General features: G+C 31.0%; 2 protein-coding genes across 3 annotated transcripts; one reads left to right on the top strand and one right to left on the bottom strand.

Moving 5' to 3' along the window:
- Positions 1-2,028: 2,028 nt before the first annotated feature.
- Positions 2,029-7,770, top strand: LOC105777047 (cullin-1). 2 transcript variants are annotated; one of them, XM_012600098.2, is made up of 20 exons: positions 2,029-2,170; positions 2,548-2,730; positions 2,863-2,962; positions 3,490-3,675; positions 3,764-3,811; positions 3,898-4,101; positions 4,187-4,264; positions 4,386-4,475; positions 4,550-4,630; positions 4,827-4,889; positions 5,026-5,061; positions 5,148-5,234; positions 5,327-5,476; positions 5,566-5,621; positions 5,700-5,820; positions 5,925-6,086; positions 6,212-6,355; positions 6,461-6,679; positions 6,770-6,937; positions 7,047-7,770. In XM_012600098.2, exons 2-20 carry the CDS (start codon positions 2,591-2,593, stop codon positions 7,146-7,148), a joined length of 2,235 nt encoding a protein of 744 aa, XP_012455552.1. In that variant the 5' UTR covers positions 2,029-2,170; positions 2,548-2,590; the 3' UTR covers positions 7,149-7,770. The 2 variants fall into 2 exon arrangements, with proteins under 2 accessions (XP_012455552.1, XP_052478234.1); XM_052622274.1 differs by lacking the exon at positions 2,029-2,170 and adding an exon at positions 2,176-2,304.
- A 9,139-nt stretch (positions 7,771-16,909) lies between these two features.
- Positions 16,910-18,444, bottom strand: LOC105777901 (protein SRG1). The gene is made up of 4 exons (XM_012601410.2): positions 18,147-18,444; positions 17,831-18,078; positions 17,435-17,762; positions 16,910-17,351 (listed from the first exon to the last, which is right to left on the bottom strand). Exons 1-4 carry the CDS (start codon positions 18,390-18,392, stop codon positions 17,091-17,093), a joined length of 1,083 nt encoding a protein of 360 aa, XP_012456864.1. The 5' UTR covers positions 18,393-18,444; the 3' UTR covers positions 16,910-17,090.

The raw sequence follows: 18,444 nt of genomic DNA, 5'->3' as shown, positions 1-18,444 counted from the left end.
CATTATTATGTTTGGCCTTGGAGGCATCTATTGAATGATTGCTTAACTTATTTTTGCATGTATGAATCATGGTTTCATGGTTGTAACTTGTTGAATGATATATTTATCTAGTTCCATGCTAAAGTATGATTTGATGATGAATTTTGGTATTTTCCATGCATTCTATTGATCTGTCATGTGTTTACATGATTGGGAGATGTTTTGAGATGATTTTTAAGTGTCTTAAACTTAGATTTTAATTACCTCCTGTGTTCTATTTAATTATGTTTAAGGTTCTTACCTCTTTTAAATTTTAATTCCATTACTCACTTTATTCTACGGTTATTTAAAATTCTGAAAATTTACTTGCTTTAAATTATTTAATGAATCCTTTAATTTTTGTTTTAAGTTCTTTTTCTTAAATTTTATTATAGTTATATATATTTTTTAAAACTTTAAAATATTAGTTCTTTTAAATAACCCATGTAATATATATTGTTATTTCTATGTAGTTTTCTTTATTTTTACTCATTTAGAGTGATTTTTATGTGTTGAATGTTGTTGGTTTTCTTTTTCTTTTCTTTTTTTCATCTAAGCATGATTCTTTTAACTTGTATGTGATGGTTAAATAATTTGGATGTATATTAGAATAGAGATTAAGTAAAATTTAGAGCAAATATTAGCAAAATTGAAAGTAGCACTGTTTTAGGACGGACGTTACAGGAGTGCTAATGCTCTTTTACATCTAATTCAGCTTTTCAACTTAGACATATATTCTTTTAATATTTTGTAAGAATAATTCTAAGATAAATAGACTTACAATTAACTAAAAATTACGACGACTCTCATATTTAAAATAACCCAAATTTTTGTAAAAACAATACCCAAAATTAACTCATCAAAATTTTCGGATTACAATTGCCAATCTATAAATAATTTAAATATAAATATAAATATAAGGTTAATAATATTATACAATTTTAATCTCGCATCTTTCAGTGTAATTTGTGAATAACGATTAATAATACAAATTATATTAAACGTAATATTTTATTTATACTATTTATAAAGTTTTTTTCTCTTGAGTTTGTGGGTGTTTTGGATTTTTATATTTTCTAAAAATAAATATTTATTTATAAGACTTGAATCAAGTACACGTAAACTTTCTTCTTTTTCCATTTGAACTAAAATTATTTTTAATTTTAATATTAAACTTTTAAAAATATATTCGTTATATAAAATCATTATATATTTATATATATTAATAATTATGTTAATTGAGTTGGTATCACAAATTAACTTGACACTAATATAAGATCATGACTATATCATGATAAACGATCACATTCATTTAGTATTTTCAATTAGGCCTGTAAATGGATCGAGCTTGAACAAACAATCATGTTCGTTTGTTTATTTTTAAGTTTGTTCGTGTTCAGTTTGTGTTCGTTAAAAATTTCAAGTTTTTATTCATGTTCGTTTATTTAAACGTTCACTTGTTTAATGTTAAAGATAATGTTCATTTAACTTAATCGAACATACATGTTCACGAACAATGTTAATAAATTATAAACAAACAAACAATAAATAAATACATATACACATAAATTGTTTAAATATAAAATAGTCAAATATAAATATTAATAATTATATTATAAATAAAAATACAAACCAAAATAATTTTATTAATATATACTAATGGAACAATAAACGAGTTTTAATATAATTTTATTAATATATACTAATAAAATTTTTATAAGAAAATATCATTAATAAATAAATGAGTCAATAAACGAGCTTATTCATGAACATATACTGAACCAAACACACCTTTATTTGTGTTTGTTAACATAAAAATTTTGTTCATACTCCTTTATTTAGCTTAATAAACAAACATAAACGAACCTTATAGGAACAGTTCATCGAGCATTCTGTTTATTTACACCCCTATTTTCAATATAATGTTTATTAATTAATTTTAAACTATATTATTTTTAAGTAATTTTCTTAATTAAAATGGAATGAAATAAAATATTAATACTTTTAAAAATTAACTGAATAGTAATCAATAGTATAACAAATTAATAATACAAAAACAATAATGAAAATTGATCCGAAGGATGTTTTAGCCAAAAGAAAAAGAAAATCTTTCTTTCTTCAATGTTTTGCTGGAACTGGGCTCAAATTTTAGGTATTTTTAATTAATTAGTGTTTCTTTTTTGTTTGTTTAGGCTATCTATTGATCTATTTCTCTTCTGAGTAGCTCTGGATTTCTCATGGTGATTTTGTTTTGTTTCAATTTGACAAATTTCTCGTTTTATCGAGGTGAGATTGAATCGATTGGCTTTGATTTTAAAAGGGTTATCTGAAAAATGTTCAATTATCTGTCTGGTTTCTCTGAAAGTCAATGTAATTGTTTGAAGTTACCGCATTACTTTAAGTTATGGTTTTTAAGTCACTTTTTTGGCGGATTTGTTGCATTTCTTGGTTTTTGTTAATTGAACCATGTCTTATGTAATGTTGATGTTTTTAAGCTAATTATTCGGATCAAAATCTTTAATTTTGCAGATTCTGGCGGTTAGGGTTTGGTAATTTGGGACGACGTGGCTCAATGACAATGAGTGAGAGGCAGACAATCGACCTTGAGCAAGGATGGGAGTTCATGCAAAAAGGAATTACAAAGCTGAAGAATATTCTTGAAGGCTTACCAGAGCCGCAATTTAGCTCTGAGGATTATATGATGCTTTATACGTATCCAATTCAAAGTCGGACATTTATTTGTTTTTATCGTTTTTAAGTGAATAATGTTTATAATTGCAAACATTACCCTTTTCATATGTTTCAAGTGTTTTCATTTGTTGCCCCTCAACCCTTATTTTGTAGAACCATTTACAATATGTGTACCCAAAAGCCTCCTCACGACTACTCTCAACAGTTGTATGATAAGTATCGAGAATCTTTTGAAGAATACATCACTTCAACGGTGAGCAACGTTGACGTTCAAGTTGTTTACATTATGTTTCAACTTAGAATTGGTGGCAATTTTTTTTTCTTTTTGTTTCTTTTGGTATCAAAATTTACTTCAAGGGGTTCATCTGTTGCAGTAAGCATAAGCTAGTTGAAAGATTTGTGTATCAGATAAGTCAAAGGCCTTAAATCTCCTTTGTTCTCTGTCTCATTTGTTTAAAAGGGATGATCACTTATGCATTTATTTCTATTTGCTAGTGTAGCAAGTGCCTTGTCAACTCCTCGGCCCAAACCCACCCAAAATCCAGATTTTCCTTTATTTTAATGAAACATATATGCTTGCTTTGGAGGCACATGAATCATACATGTATTAATTATAGTTGTATGATTTTAAGAAAGCCGTTAGTGGAAGCAGATTCATTTCAAAGGTATAATATATAGGCATTTGTATATATTATTGTTCCTTGTTGAGCATTGTGGCGAACTTGCTATATATTTTCCTTTGATTCTTTAGTAATGTAATTCATAAAATCTCCTCCATAGGTACTTCCATCTCTACGAGAAAAGCATGATGAGTTTATGTTGAGAGAGCTAGTGAAAAGGTGGGCTAATCATAAAGTAATGGTTAGGTGGCTTTCTCGGTTCTTCTACTATCTTGACCGCTACTTTATAGCCCGGAGGTCATTACCTCCCCTTAATGAAGTTGGACTCACGTGTTTCCGTGAATTGGTACGTGTATATTGAATGTTGCCTGATACTCCATTGTTTTATCTTGCATGTAGAGTGATTTTGGCATTTTTATGCTTTGTGGTTTTAGGTCTACCAAGAGCTAAATGCAAAAGTGAGGGATGCAGTAATTTCTCTTGTAAGTTCAGTTTTCTTTTTCACATTCATTATGCACTTTCTTTTTTCTTCCAAATAGTAATAATAAACACCCTAATCTTAAACCAGATTGATCAAGAACGTGAGGGTGAGCAGATTGATCGAGCTTTGTTGAAGAATGTTTTGGATATTTTTGTGGAAATTGGGATGGGGCAAATGGATTACTATGAGAATGACTTTGAGGCCACTATGCTGAAAGCTACGGCTGCCTATTATTCTAGGAAGGCTTCAAATTGGATTCTAGATGATTCTTGTCCGGATTATATGTTGAAAGTATGCGTACTATACAATTTTACGTTGCGCTTTTTTTTTCTGTCCACTCAAATTATGTCTAAAAATTCATTTTTTCTCATTTCAGGCAGAGGAGTGTTTAAAACGAGAGAAAGATAGGGTCTCGCATTACATGCATTCTAGCAGTGAACCAAAGTTACTTGAGGTTGGTAATTGCTTTTGTCATACAAACCCACCCTTGGCCTTGGAGATACTCTTATACTCAAGGTAAATGATTTTCTAAAATGGTGTTTCTCACGATGTTCTTTATTTTTTTTCATTTATAGAAAGTTCAACATGAGTTGCTGGCTGTATGTGCAACCCGACTGCTTGATAAAGAGCACTCTGGATGCCACGCGCTGCTCAGAGATGACAAGGTGCTTACTGCACAATAATTTATCTACTTTTTTCCCTAATTTGCAGTTAATCACCTTTCTCTTTTAACTCTTAGGTGGAGGATTTGTCAAGAATGTTTAGACTATTTTCTAAAATTCCTCGAGGTTTAGAACCAGTGTCAAGCATCTTCAAACAGGTTAGTTATTCATAGCTTGCCAACTGATTAATTTATTACTTAATTGTTTATATTTGAATTATGTTAACAGCCCGCTCAAGTATGACCATACCTTTTTTTTATTACACTCACTTGGATGTTTGTTTATTCATCCCTTGCATATTATTGCCCGTCTTTCACTATGTAAAAAAAAATATGGTATCATTTTCTACTTCAGCATGTTACTGCTGAAGGCACAGCTTTGGTCAAACATGCTGAGGATGCCGCTAGCAGCAAGAAGGTTTGTATTCTACTTGGCATTGTTTTTTAGCTTATAGTATACAAAATATGTGAAGTTTCATTTTGTGTTGGAATAAGAATTTAATATTGATATCTTTATCTCTAATGATATCAAAAATATCTTCTCCCTTAAATAGGCAGATAAAAAGGACATGGTTGGGATGCAAGAGCAGGTAAAATATCTTTTTTGTGTGTTTTATTCTATGTCGCACTAGACTGTTTCAAGGTATAAAGGTTGATTTTTGATTTCGGTTTTCAGGTTTTTGTGAGGAAAGTGATTGAGCTTCATGACAAATACCTAGCATATGTGAATGATTGCTTTCAGAATCATACTCTCTTTCACAAGGTCCATAATAGATAGTGTTTTGAAGATAAGTTTTTCAAGATAATTCCCATCTTGTTATGTTTTATGTTATCAATATTATCTACTTCCTTTAGGCTCTCAAGGAGGCTTTTGAAGTCTTTTGCAACAAGGGTGTTGCGGGAAGCTCAAGTGCAGAGCTACTTGCCACTTTTTGTGATAATATTCTCAAGAAAGGTGGAAGTGAGAAATTGAGTGATGAAGCAATTGAAGAAATGCTAGAAAAAGTTTGCCCTGCTCTCTACATTACTTCCTTCGACTCTTTATAAGTCTTGTTAAACTTGGACTTCATAATCTTATTATTCTAAATTTTCAGGTTGTGAAGCTACTTGCTTATATAAGTGACAAGGACTTGTTTGCCGAATTCTATAGGTAGATGTTTTGCTTTATTTGAAGATTTTTGGCTCATAAATTTCTGCTCATCTTGTTTCGGTGAATTATTTTCGGTAGGAAAAAGCTTGCTCGAAGACTTCTTTTTGACAAGAGTGCGAATGATGACCACGAGAGAAGTATATTGACAAAGCTGAAACAGCAGTGTGGTGGCCAGTTCACTTCAAAGATGGAAGGAATGGTCTGTTGCCATTTACTTTTTAACTGAAAGATTCTGTTCTTGTCTGCAAATGTTCTTAAATGTCTCAAATAGATCTCTTTGGAAATGGCTTCTGTGTTCTTTAGGTCACAGATTTGACATTGGCAAGGGAAAACCAGACAAATTTTGAGGAGTACTTGAGCAATAATCCAAATGTAAATCCAGGGATCGACTTGACAGTAACTGTTTTGACAACTGGCTTCTGGCCAAGTTACAAGTCTTTTGATCTCAACCTTCCTGCTGAGATGGTACGCACATAGATGTTGCAAACAAGATCCGTATGTCATTTATAACTTGCCAGTTTAAGTTAACTGAAGTCACTGACACCATTTTTCTTTCTTTTTTTTCCCTTCTTCCTTGAAAATCTCTTTAGGTCAAGTGTGTTGAAGTTTTCAGGGACTTCTATCAGACGAAAACCAAACATAGAAAACTTACTTGGATATATTCTTTGGGTACTTGTAACCTTATCGGGAAGTTTGAGCCAAAAACTATGGAGTTGATTGTTACAACATATCAGGTCATATGGTCTAAAATATAATTTCTAGTCTCTTTTCTTGTTATTAAATAGCCAAATGGAGTTGAAGGACTTTTGTTGCTAATACCAAGCTTTCATGGTTTGTAGGCCTCTGCCTTACTGCTGTTCAATTCCTTGGATAGGCTCAGCTATTCAGAGATCATGACACAGTTGAATTTAACTGACGATGATGTAGTTAGACTTCTTCATTCGTTGTCATGTGCAAAGTATAAAATTCTTAACAAGGAACCGAGCACGAAAACCATCTCTTCCACTGATCATTTCGAGTTCAACTCCAAATTTACTGATAAAATGAGGAGGATCAAGGCACTTAACAAAAAACCCTTCCAATATCTGATTTTACTCTCCATTTGGTTAAATGGTTTCTTCTGATGCATTTCTTTGTTCATTATTCAGATACCTCTTCCCCCTGTGGATGAGAAGAAGAAAGTAATTGAAGATGTTGATAAGGATAGACGGTATGCCATTGATGCCTCAATTGTGCGCATCATGAAGAGCAGGAAAGTTCTGGGTCACCAGCAGTTAGTTATGGAGTGTGTCGAGCAGTTAGGTCGCATGTTCAAGGTATTTATATGACTCGTTTCCTCTTGTATGGCATGTGCACCGCTCAAGGGTGTCTGCTAATTGTTTATTTCTTTACATGGCTGTGATAAGTAAAACTTGAAATTTGCAGCCTGATTTCAAGGCAATTAAAAAGCGAATAGAGGACCTGATTACTCGAGATTATCTTGAGAGAGACAAGGAGAACCCCAACGTATTCAGGTACTTGGCATGATTTTGCCTAGTCATTATGCTGACGAAGTGGTGAATATTGCTTGGAGCAAATAGAGCTCAAAAGGATGGGATGTGATTGGTCAGTGGTGAAAGTGGCGTAAGCACAATGAGATGCCACCTGATGAGTGCTTGAGCAGGAGCTAAGATACTTGTACAGTAGGAGCCAGGTATGGCAAATTTCAATAACTTATGAAATCAACCCGGACAAATCGTGATTGATCTCATAATATGGTCCGGTGTGGCATGAGAAACCATAGGGTATCTGGTTTCTTATTACTGCAAAGATGACTTTGATGCTTGTTTGTTTTGCCCCATCAAAAGAAAGAAAAATGTGTAATTTTAGTTATATACTGAAAGCTCCATTATGATTTTAAGTTTGGGAAGTGTTGGGTGATGATCTGCTTGAATCCAACCACCATTTTATGCCCTTCTTATGTTGTTCCTTCATTGGTCTAAGCTAAGGGTGTAAAGAAAATAAGTCAAAGTTTGAGCATATTTATGTTGGACGTAAGCTCAGACTTGGTGTTTTGGAAATAGTGTTTAAAGTCTTATTTAACAATGCGACACGCTATCATCCTTTTTTATTATGAACAATCTTTTGTGGTAGGCTCACCACTTTTACACTTGTGAGAGTGCTCTACACATCAACGACCAAGCACTACAACCAGAGTACAATATGGACATAATATATATTAATAGAAGAATTATATAGTTCATTGGTCGAGCTTGATCTGGGCAATTTAACATGATAAAATATATAAATATGATACGAATAGTGAAAAAAAAAGATTCTATCTAACTTACAAATAGATGGAACCTCGTGAATCTTGAAAATTATCTTCATCCGAATTCTGAAATCATTGTAGGGAAACCTATGGGTTATATGATTGCTGGTGTTGTCTCAACTTCAAGCTTTCTAAATCTACTATTTTTCTTCCAGAGTTTATCACATATTTGATGTATGAGCACTGTAATTAACGTGGTTTTTAATTATTTAAGCTTATTTAAGAAATGCATTTTAGCTTTCATTAAGGTTGATGATAGTGGATTGTCCACCGAAAATGACTTCACCATCGAACCGTTCTTTTTCAACGTACCAAAATGGAACTTGTTTCTGTCCATTCTAAGCACGAGGGGTTTCAGGAAGTTGACTATTTCAAAGAGATTCAATGTATTTGCTTCCAAATTCCATAATATACGTATCTTACTCTGACTCTGAGTAAAGGTGTTGGATATGAGTATAAATATGATAAAGATATGTGCAATATGACAATGAAAGGCAGTGTTTGAATATTAGAATTTAATTTTTTGGTTCTGGACTTTCCAAATTCTTTAATTGCATAATTCAAATTTTGATTTGGATTTCAATTAATTCAAAGTTTTATAAACATTTTTTTTCAAAAACTTTTTTTTTAGCAGGATTTTGACCCAAATTCAAATTAATATTTTTTACCCAAATGATAGATTTCCAAATAATAAAGGACCAATATTAAGAAAAAGGGGTAAATGGAAGCAAAATCAACGGTTCTTTTTATAGTTTTGTGTTACAAAGAATAAAGAAAATAATGACAAAGGAGCAAATGGCACCATGAAAGTCGCCAATATTGGCCCCGGGACCCTTTCCCATACATACTTGCCTTGTTAGCTTGAAACTTTAAACTTTCTCCCGTTACCAGTGAAAATTAGTGCTTACTTTTTTCACTTGTTTTTCTAAACCAATTTGTTTCTATAATCATGTCTTTCTTGACACCCTGCAAGTCTTCAACTTCTCCTATAAGTCCTCCAAAAAGCTTGCAATTTGAACGGGGCCCTACTGCTTATATCATTTTCCTCATTCTCTCTCCTCTTCACAGACAAATTTTCTTTGAAAAGATTGTTTATTTCATCAGTTTGGCTAAAGGGGATTGTTGTTGAACATTATAATTAGTTTATATATGACTTCGTAGAAATCAGTATGCCCAGTGTTTGTAGTTTTGTTCAAGCATTTCTAGAATTACTAAGATTCCATATAATATATATATTTATATATATAGGTGAATGTGTAGATTTTGGTTGTGGGATGTTTTGGTGAACTATAATTTGGCTCAGGTTTCAATATTTGCTTGTTTAATGTTTATGATCATTTCATTTGCTTGATGAACTTTGTTCATATCTTTCTGGTAGAGTTGGGTGTGTTTTAAGGACTCAAATTACAATATTTAAGTAAAAAATTTAATTAAGGATTCAATGTTTTCTTTTAAATCATTATTTGTTACATAAAAAAATAAGTAAGAGTATCATGAAGATATCTATATTAGGAGTCAATTGCATTTTATTTTTTATTTAAAAAATAAGAAAATTAATCACAGAGAAAATGAATATAATTTTAAATCGAATGACCAGGTTTGTATTTTGGTCTAACATATAGTAATTAATTTATCTATTGTTTTACTAAAAGAGACAAAATGCAATCCGACTCTTAGTATAAATGATATTTTACCCAAAAAATAACTTTATTTTATGATAAAGTCTTTTTTCCCCTTTTCCTTGTTTTCTTCGAGTTTGTAGCTTTAGCATGATTGTGATAAATGTTAGATTTGTAAAATAAATCAAATAAAACTTAATAAATCAAGATCTATAATGTCAAATCATCAATAATAAATTAAGAACAAAACTAGATGCGGCAGCGTAACTGAATCCATGAATTCCTTGAAATCTAATGATATTGGGGATTTTATCTTCCAAATTAGCACATAAGAAATTTAGAGAATATTTGCTCTCTCCTTGCTAAGGATGGGATATTAGAAAAGATATCTTGTGTGTAATTTGGGGACTATAGCCCTAATATTTATAACATTGGCATATTAGTTCTAATTACTAATTAGTATATCATTAATTAGAATTTGATTAGAACTCAATTACTAGAGTATCTATACATATTTGACCCATACTTTATTTAATAATTAAAACCCAATAAAATTTTAACCAAATTAGATCACTTTTAATTTGGGCTAACCTATCATGATAGTAAATAATAACATGTAATTACCCTTATTATATATGTGATGTCTATATTTTCCAATAATCTCCCACTTGGACCACATATATATACTAATTACTCTATAATTACATGTCATTGTATAACCTTATGAGCTCAATATTTTACTATCATATCCAAAAGGCATTTCGAACAATCTCGTCCATTAATTATGTTAACATAGAACCAAGGCGACTTTGGTTACATATATCATAACTAAATCCATCCTTGATCACGTATATTAACACAATCAAATGACATGGATCAAGTATGGATGTGTAGCATGGAAATTATATGCAATATGACCTAAACATGTTTATTTCCAACTGGTCCTCCTTAAACCTTAGTGAAATCAAATCTTACCAAAACCAAAGTGTGAATAAACCAAAAAAACTTTATTTCTGCAGAAAATGAACTTAATATCTGTAAACTGAAATAACTGAAAATGTGTCTATAACATAAAAGCATTTAAAAGTACAAATTCTCACTAAAACCAAATATCCTTAAATGATATTACACCCATATGAGCAATATGCTCATGAAAAACCTTGGGTGTCGTCTCTTAGTAAGCGGATCCACAATCATGGAGGTTTTCCTAATATGCTTTATAGACACCTAACAACTCTAAACTTTTACTTTAACAACCAGTAACTTAAAGTCTATGTGTTTTGACTTTGATGTGCTCCTGTTGCTACTGGAATAAAAGACTGCAATTTGTTTTCACAATTTGCACCTCAGTGACAAAATCTTGTACCTATATTCCATCAAAATCGGAGTTTGTATACTTGATGATCTCTAACTGATTAGACTTCCGATATGTGAGCATGTAATCTTTTGTTCTCTGAAAATACCTTATAATCCTCTTGGATGCTATCCAATGGTCCAAACTAGGGTTGTTTAAAATATCCGCCTAACATTCGAACAGTGTACACAGTATTCCAATGTATACAAACCTGAACATACATTAGACTTCCCACTGTTAAAATGTAAAAAAAAATTATGCATTTTTGTAATCTCAAAATCATTCTTAGGGCATTAATTGAGACTATACTTATTATTGGCAAGCAATATGCCATTAACATATAAAACCAAATATAGAATCTTACTCCACTAAACTTATGGTATATACAATTATCGACAAAATTCATCTCTAAACCGAATGAGATAATCATTTGGTAAAATTGTAATACTATTGACGAGAAGTATGCTTAAACCCATAGATGAAATTCTTTAATTTGCAAATCATTAACTTTGCATCATTAGACACAAAGTTTACTAGTTGCACCATATAAATATATTATCAATGTTACCATTGAGGAACTATTAACTTAATATTCATCTGAAGCAGCTTAAGGTCAAAATATTCTACTAAAGCCATTATAACCCTTTCTCTAGTGGAACTTTTTATGGAATTCATTTTTGAGGTTGTTGAGTTTGTTCTTCTGGAACAATTACCTCATCTTGAATAAGGAGTTGTTCAACATTGTCTTATTGAGGTTCTAGATTCACTTCTTCATCAATGATAGGTATGAGAACTTAAACATCATCAAAAGTGATAGTAGGAAATGAGTTAGAATTCAATCCATCATTAAAAGCAATGTCTCTAACCTTATTTCTCCCTTCAAACTCAACATCCTAAAAGAATGTTGCAATTCCCGTCTCAAAAATATTCCTAATTGTGGGATCATAAAACTCATAGCCCTTAGATCACTCAGAATTTCCTTAACCCTTATACTTTATAGACATCAAAGAAGTCAGAAATGATGTCATTTCAACCTTATCATTTTTAGCAAAACGTTTCTCAATTTCGTTAAGGAAACTTTGGCCTGAGTAATCTTTTCAGATTCTGTGCCCCTAAAGGCTTCTAAAATACTATGCTTCATGATCATTAGACTCTTGCAATTTGAACTATCCTACCTCTCAAAATTCCTTTTAACTTAGGGGGTGTTTTCCACAGTAAGAGGTGCAAGTTGTTCTTCCCTTAGTGCAAGGTCTATGTTCATACAACTAAGCACTATAAGTAAGTGCATTTTCCATTCATTGAAATTAGTCCCATTAAGCATGGGTATATAATTTATATTAGCAGATATTGTGGCAGTAGAAGATGAATTAGCTTAATATAGAACAAAAAATAAATAAAAATAAATTCACATCAATATTCATAAATAAACAATAAATTCAGGATAATGACTAATCTCATCTCAAGATACCAAACACAACATTATATCAAGTCTTTGGACAATAATAATAACATTAAGCGATACTCTTGTTGTTGCAATCAAACATTGACAATAAATTATGTCAAACAATTAATTAATCTTTGGACTAACTTATTGCTCACATAAAATACCTTATAATTGCCACACATTTATCACCACAGATGTCGTTGAAATTCGACCAAATATTAACTTATCTTTGGGTCAATTAATAAACGCATGAATCATAAAAACATATAATCATCTTGATATTTCAAATAAACTAATCTACACAAAAGAGGTCACTTTGGCGGCATTTTGTTTCAGCTAATCTATTTAAAATAGTAGACATCCTTAATTAAAACCTAAAGTCAAAATCAATTTATTTATTTTAAAATATTTCTCTTAATTTCATCTTTCAATCAAATTAAAAGATAATAGTATATAAATGTATATATTTATCCCAAAACAACATACAATGATGTTGGCAAATATAACAATAGTTGAATAAATCATAAACCATAAACAACTTCAGATAAGACTTCAAATTTAAACTAAAATAATTTGAATAAAGGTAAACCTCATCTCAAGATATCGGACACTCTATTAATATTTCATCTTTGGACAAAATATTAACTTGTAAGTGATATATTTATGTAATAATCAAACATTGACATAAAGAATGTATCGAACCATAAATCTTCCTTTGGGCTAATTTATTGCTCACATGTAATAATTTATACAAAAAAATCACTTTGGTGACTTTTTGCTTCAATTAAGTTATTTTAAAATATATATAAACATACCAATATTGAAATTTAAAATTTCCCAGAGTCAAATATCAAAACTATTTTTTATTATGTTATAGACTCAAATAACCCAAAATAAGGTTGTCTTAATAATGCAATAAAAACTGAAAACTTTAATTTTGACTATTTCTTTTTTGTTCCAAAACCATATATATCAAAACCAAACAGAAATAATGTAGTGGTTCAAAGCCAAATAATTAACAAGAACATGTATTCATGATTTTGGCATGGATAAAACACCAAAGTAATTCACGTATACATGTATTCATAATCAAATAGAAAACTTACCTTGAATTTACCATGTAAATCCAAAGTTGTATTTATAATTAAACAGATATTCACATGAATACTTGAAAAATATTTTCAAGTCAATAAATCTAAAAAACAAAATAATAATAGTTGGCATATCCCACAATTCATACAATAAACCATATATCATAATTTAACCAAATATTTGGAACCATAAGATGCCAAAACCTAATATTATAGAACCAAACTTAAAACCAAAATATTTAAATATGTATATAGTTGACATGAATTTGCACCAAAGCACCCATAAAATTGAATATATAACCATAACCAAAAAAAATATTAACAACTTCAACGATATCCATCAAAACTTAATTTCACCAATTAAACTATAAAAGATATCTTATTGAACAATGGTTATAAACACTTATTCACACAAACTATAATCATGCATTAATCCTCAAAATCATTGATATGCATATAATATATATATACACACACATAATATATACACACAATTATAATAATATAAAAATAATATTGGTTTGCCTTACATATTTCATGTAAACTCAAATTTATATTCATGACTAAAGACATTATTATAAAACTTCTTTATACGCACAAATACTTAAAAAAATTCATAACTACGAAATATAAAAAGAATTCCAAATTATATAAAAGCCTTTATATGTGCAACTACTTATGAAAATTCATAGCCACCATATTTAAAAAAATCCCAAATATTTTAATTTTAGTCGGGTTCCATAAGGACTAAAACTTATATAAAATAATTATAATAGAAACCAAAAGTAATCATTCAGATATATGAATTAAATTCAATGGTGAATATAATTCATCATAAATAAAGACAAAAGATGATAATTTCATATATATTCAACCACAAACAGAAAATTTAAAACAAATAGTGCGAAAAAAACATCTTACCAACATTCATTTATTCGATTATCAAGTTAATTAACTTTCAAAACCAATTATACAACCCAATTGGAATTCTTCAATTGTAAAAAGTTGTAAGTCTGTAACTTTAATTTAATAATCACTTTAACCAAAATTTATAAAATAATTATGTGAAAAAGAAGAGAAAGAAGTCTCACAAATCATTTTTTCAATTGATTATAAATATATAAATAAATAAACCTTCATCTTTCGAATAGCATATGCAAATATTAAACTAGATTATATTTATAAAATCCTAAAACTTTATTTAAAGAATCAAAACCCAAAAATTTATCAGAGTCTCAAAGATTCAACATAATAAATAATTAAAATATCAAATCCATAAAATTAAAAAAGAAAAACGAAACAATCCAAAATAATAAAGAATCAATTCATTCGCAATGATTCAACATGACAAAACTCTGATACCACTTGCTAGATTTGTAAAATAAATCTAAAATAAAACTTAATAAATCAAGATCTATCATGTCAAATCATCAAGAATAAATCAAGAACAAAATTAGATGCAACAACGTACTTGAATCTATGAATTCCTTGAAATCTACGGATCTTGAGAATTTGATCTTCCAAATTAGTACATAAGAAATTCAGAGAATATTTGCTCTCTCTTTACTAAGGATGGGATACTAAAAAAGATATTTTGTGTGTAATTTGAAGACCATAACCCCAATATTTATAACATTGGCATATTAGTTCTAATTCCTAATTAGTCCATCATTAATTAGAACTCAATTAGAACTCAATTAAAATATCAAATCCATAAAATTAAAAAAAGAAAAACGAATCAATCCAAAAATAATAAAGAATCAATTCATTCGCAATGATTCAACGTGACAAAACTCTGATACCACTTGTTAGATTTGTAAAATAAATCTAAAATAAAACTTAATAAACCATGATCTATCATGTCAAATCATCATGAATAAATCAAGAACAAAATTAGATGCAACAGCGTACCTGAATCCATGAATTCCTTGAAATCTACGGATCTTGGGGATTTGATCTTCCAAATTAGCACATAAGAACTTCAGAGAATATTTGCTCTCTCTTTGCTAAGGATGGGATACTAAAAAAGATATCTTGTGTTTAATTTGAGGACCATAACCCCAATATTTATAACATTGGCATATTGGTTCTAATTCCTAACTAGTCCATCATTAATTAGAATTTGATTAGAGCTCAATTACTAGAGTATTTACACGTATTTGACCCATACTTTATTTAATAATTAAAGCCCAATAAAATTTTAACCAAATTAGATCACTTTTAATTTGGGCTAGTCTATTATGATAGTAAATAATAACATGTAATCACCCTTATTATATATGTGATGTTCATATTTTCCAACAATCTCACACTTGGACCAAAAAAATAACTTGATTTTAGGATAAAGTTTTTATTTTTTTTCTTTTTCCTTGTTTTCTTAGAGTTGATAGCTTTAGCATGATTGTGATAAAGACATGTGAATTGTACCTCCTGTCATAAACCAGCTGTTCTTAACAAAATAATCCATGGTTAATTTCATTGGTGAAATATCAAAAGAAACCTTTTTTATTTTCTCACTCAAAACTTTTTAGTTTGTAGAAAATGATGCTCAGTGCTTGCTTTCTTTTTCCCATTGGATGGGGGATTGATGGGAAATTGAGGCCATTTAACCCAATTTGAACCATGATTTCAGTATATCATGGAACCATTTTGTAACACAAAAGGAGGCCTCAGTCTGCAACAGTGGAAGAGATTGCTGATATCAGGGCTCGAATTTCATCTCTTAAGGATGCTATGGCTAGATGAATGAATCAAGTCATATATTACGGTTCATGGAACTTTGTGGTTAGCCTTCACCAACATACTATTTTTAAGCATGCATACAAGCATCGTCAGCCTTTACCTCACATCATATGTCATATGAATATATGGAATTCTGCTTTGTGGTTTATTTTGGTGTTAGCAATTGTGTCATTTCAGCTTAGAAGTCATCCATCACAACTTGCTTCCCTCACACCTATAGAAATAATATATATTATATGCACATTAAAATACATGCATATAAAAATCATTGAGCGTGGGCTCTCCTGTCTTTGCCACTAAGCAAAAAAGGGGTTCTCTTTTCCCTTGAACAATGGAACACCCATGGTATTTTGTTGGATTTTCTGTTTGATTCCTTCACTAATATGATTGCCATGTTTCTTTGCTTATCATGAATCTGATGAGAGAAACAGTAAAAAGTGGCATCTTTTTCCTGCTTTACTTATCGGGGTTAATCCGTAATTTTGACCCCAAACTATACACATTTTATTTTGTACTTCAACTTGTATTTCCTTAGCAGATTACTCTAATGGGCTTACACAATTAGATGTGACATGATTGATGAATACTGAGCTTAATACATTTGATTTACTTGTTTGATGACAATAAAGTTCGGGTATTTCTTTCTTTAGATACCAGGTCATTATTATTTCATCAATCAGCTTGCAGGTACTAATTTGAAAATGTTATTTAGAGACAAAGCACACAATTTGACAAGAAAGCTTTACTAAACAAAGGTCCCACCAAGCTTCCATAAGCTGATATGCATTTGGGAAAACTTTGTTACAGAAGAAACAGCGCAGTCCACCATGATAGAAGCTCATTTCTTACAGTTAAATAGTACAAGAATAGTGATCTAGGGGGGGGGGGAGACCAAAGTGGAATCCTTGTTAATTCGAGGTCTTGGATTGGATCTTTGCGAAATCCAGGGTTCTTTTGCCTTGCAACTTGTTGGTTACGTAATGTTTACTGTACTCTCCATGATTGTATCTTCTGTATCTGCATGGATTCTTCTCATCCACCAGTTCTGCCATTGGACCAAGTTCTATGTCATAGCTTGGAGCATAGAAAGTGACGATTGAAAGGCGGTCTCTCTCTTTGTGAGTTACTGCTCTATGCTCCACACTCTTGTATTTTCCATTTGTAAGAACCTGTACAACAAGAGATTTCAGAACTGATATTGGAACATTGTTATTAACAGAGTGTTTATCCATAATGGTTCCGGGTTTCTTACTTCTAGAGTGTCACCGATGTTGATGACTAGTGCATTTGGAATAGGCTGAACAGGCACCCACGTTTGGCCCTTAAGGATTTGAAGACCAACTGAGCTATCTTTTCCCTGCTGCAACACTGTAAGGGCACTTCCATCTGAATGTGGACTAAGGCCCAAAACAAGGTCAGGTCTTGAACATGGAGGATAATAATTCATCCTTACTGCTTGCACAGCCACTCCGAACATTTCTTCAAAAACATCCCCTTTTAGTCCAAGGCTCACTGCTATATACTTCAGAAGTGTCTTGCAAAGTTTCCTCACTTCTCTTGAATAAATTTCTAAAGTTTCTCTGAAAAACAAAAAAGAGAGTTACATCTGTATACTTCAAGGTTCATATTTAGTGTTATTTGTGATTACCTGAAGTTAACTGGTTTTGATGGCCAGAGTTTTGGGTTCCTTATACAAGGTGGCTCAACACCAAGAGCAAACATATTGCACCAATCCAACTTCTGGTTCTCTGAGAACACAAAAGCTTGACCATAGCCCTGAACTGTCCCTGGAGCCATTGGATACTTTTGTTTCTCCTGTAAAGGTAACATGAAGAAATCCTTGGCTACGTTTTCAATGTCTTCAACAACATTCAGATCAATCCCATGGTTCAGTACCTGAAATGCAATCAGTCATTAACTTCCATACTTCAAACAAAACAAAGACAATCTGACTGTTTTAGTACCTGGAAAAATCCCCATTCTTCACAGGCAGTTTTAAGCTGCATAACTTCATCTTTGTCTGTTTTCATGAGCTTAGAAAGATCAATGATGGGAATGTCAAGAGATGATGATAGATTTGGAACAACTTTTGGCCTATCAGCCATGTCTCTGATAAATCTTTCAGGAACCGTGGCTGGTTTAGCTTTTCTTAGTTCTTGGACATCATCAATATGTCCAACTTTAATTGGTAAACTAGGCACTGGAGCCATGTTATGGAATTGAAAGACTGGTAAATATGCAACCAGATTTACTTGGAAGTTC

The sequence above is a fragment of the Gossypium raimondii genome, chromosome 10, assembly GCF_025698545.1.
Source record: "Gossypium raimondii isolate GPD5lz chromosome 10, ASM2569854v1, whole genome shotgun sequence".
Classification (NCBI taxonomy): Eukaryota; Viridiplantae; Streptophyta; class Magnoliopsida; order Malvales; family Malvaceae; genus Gossypium; species Gossypium raimondii.
The sequence above is the reverse complement of the archived record's forward strand: the minus strand, read 5'-3'. Positions and strand labels throughout refer to the sequence as shown.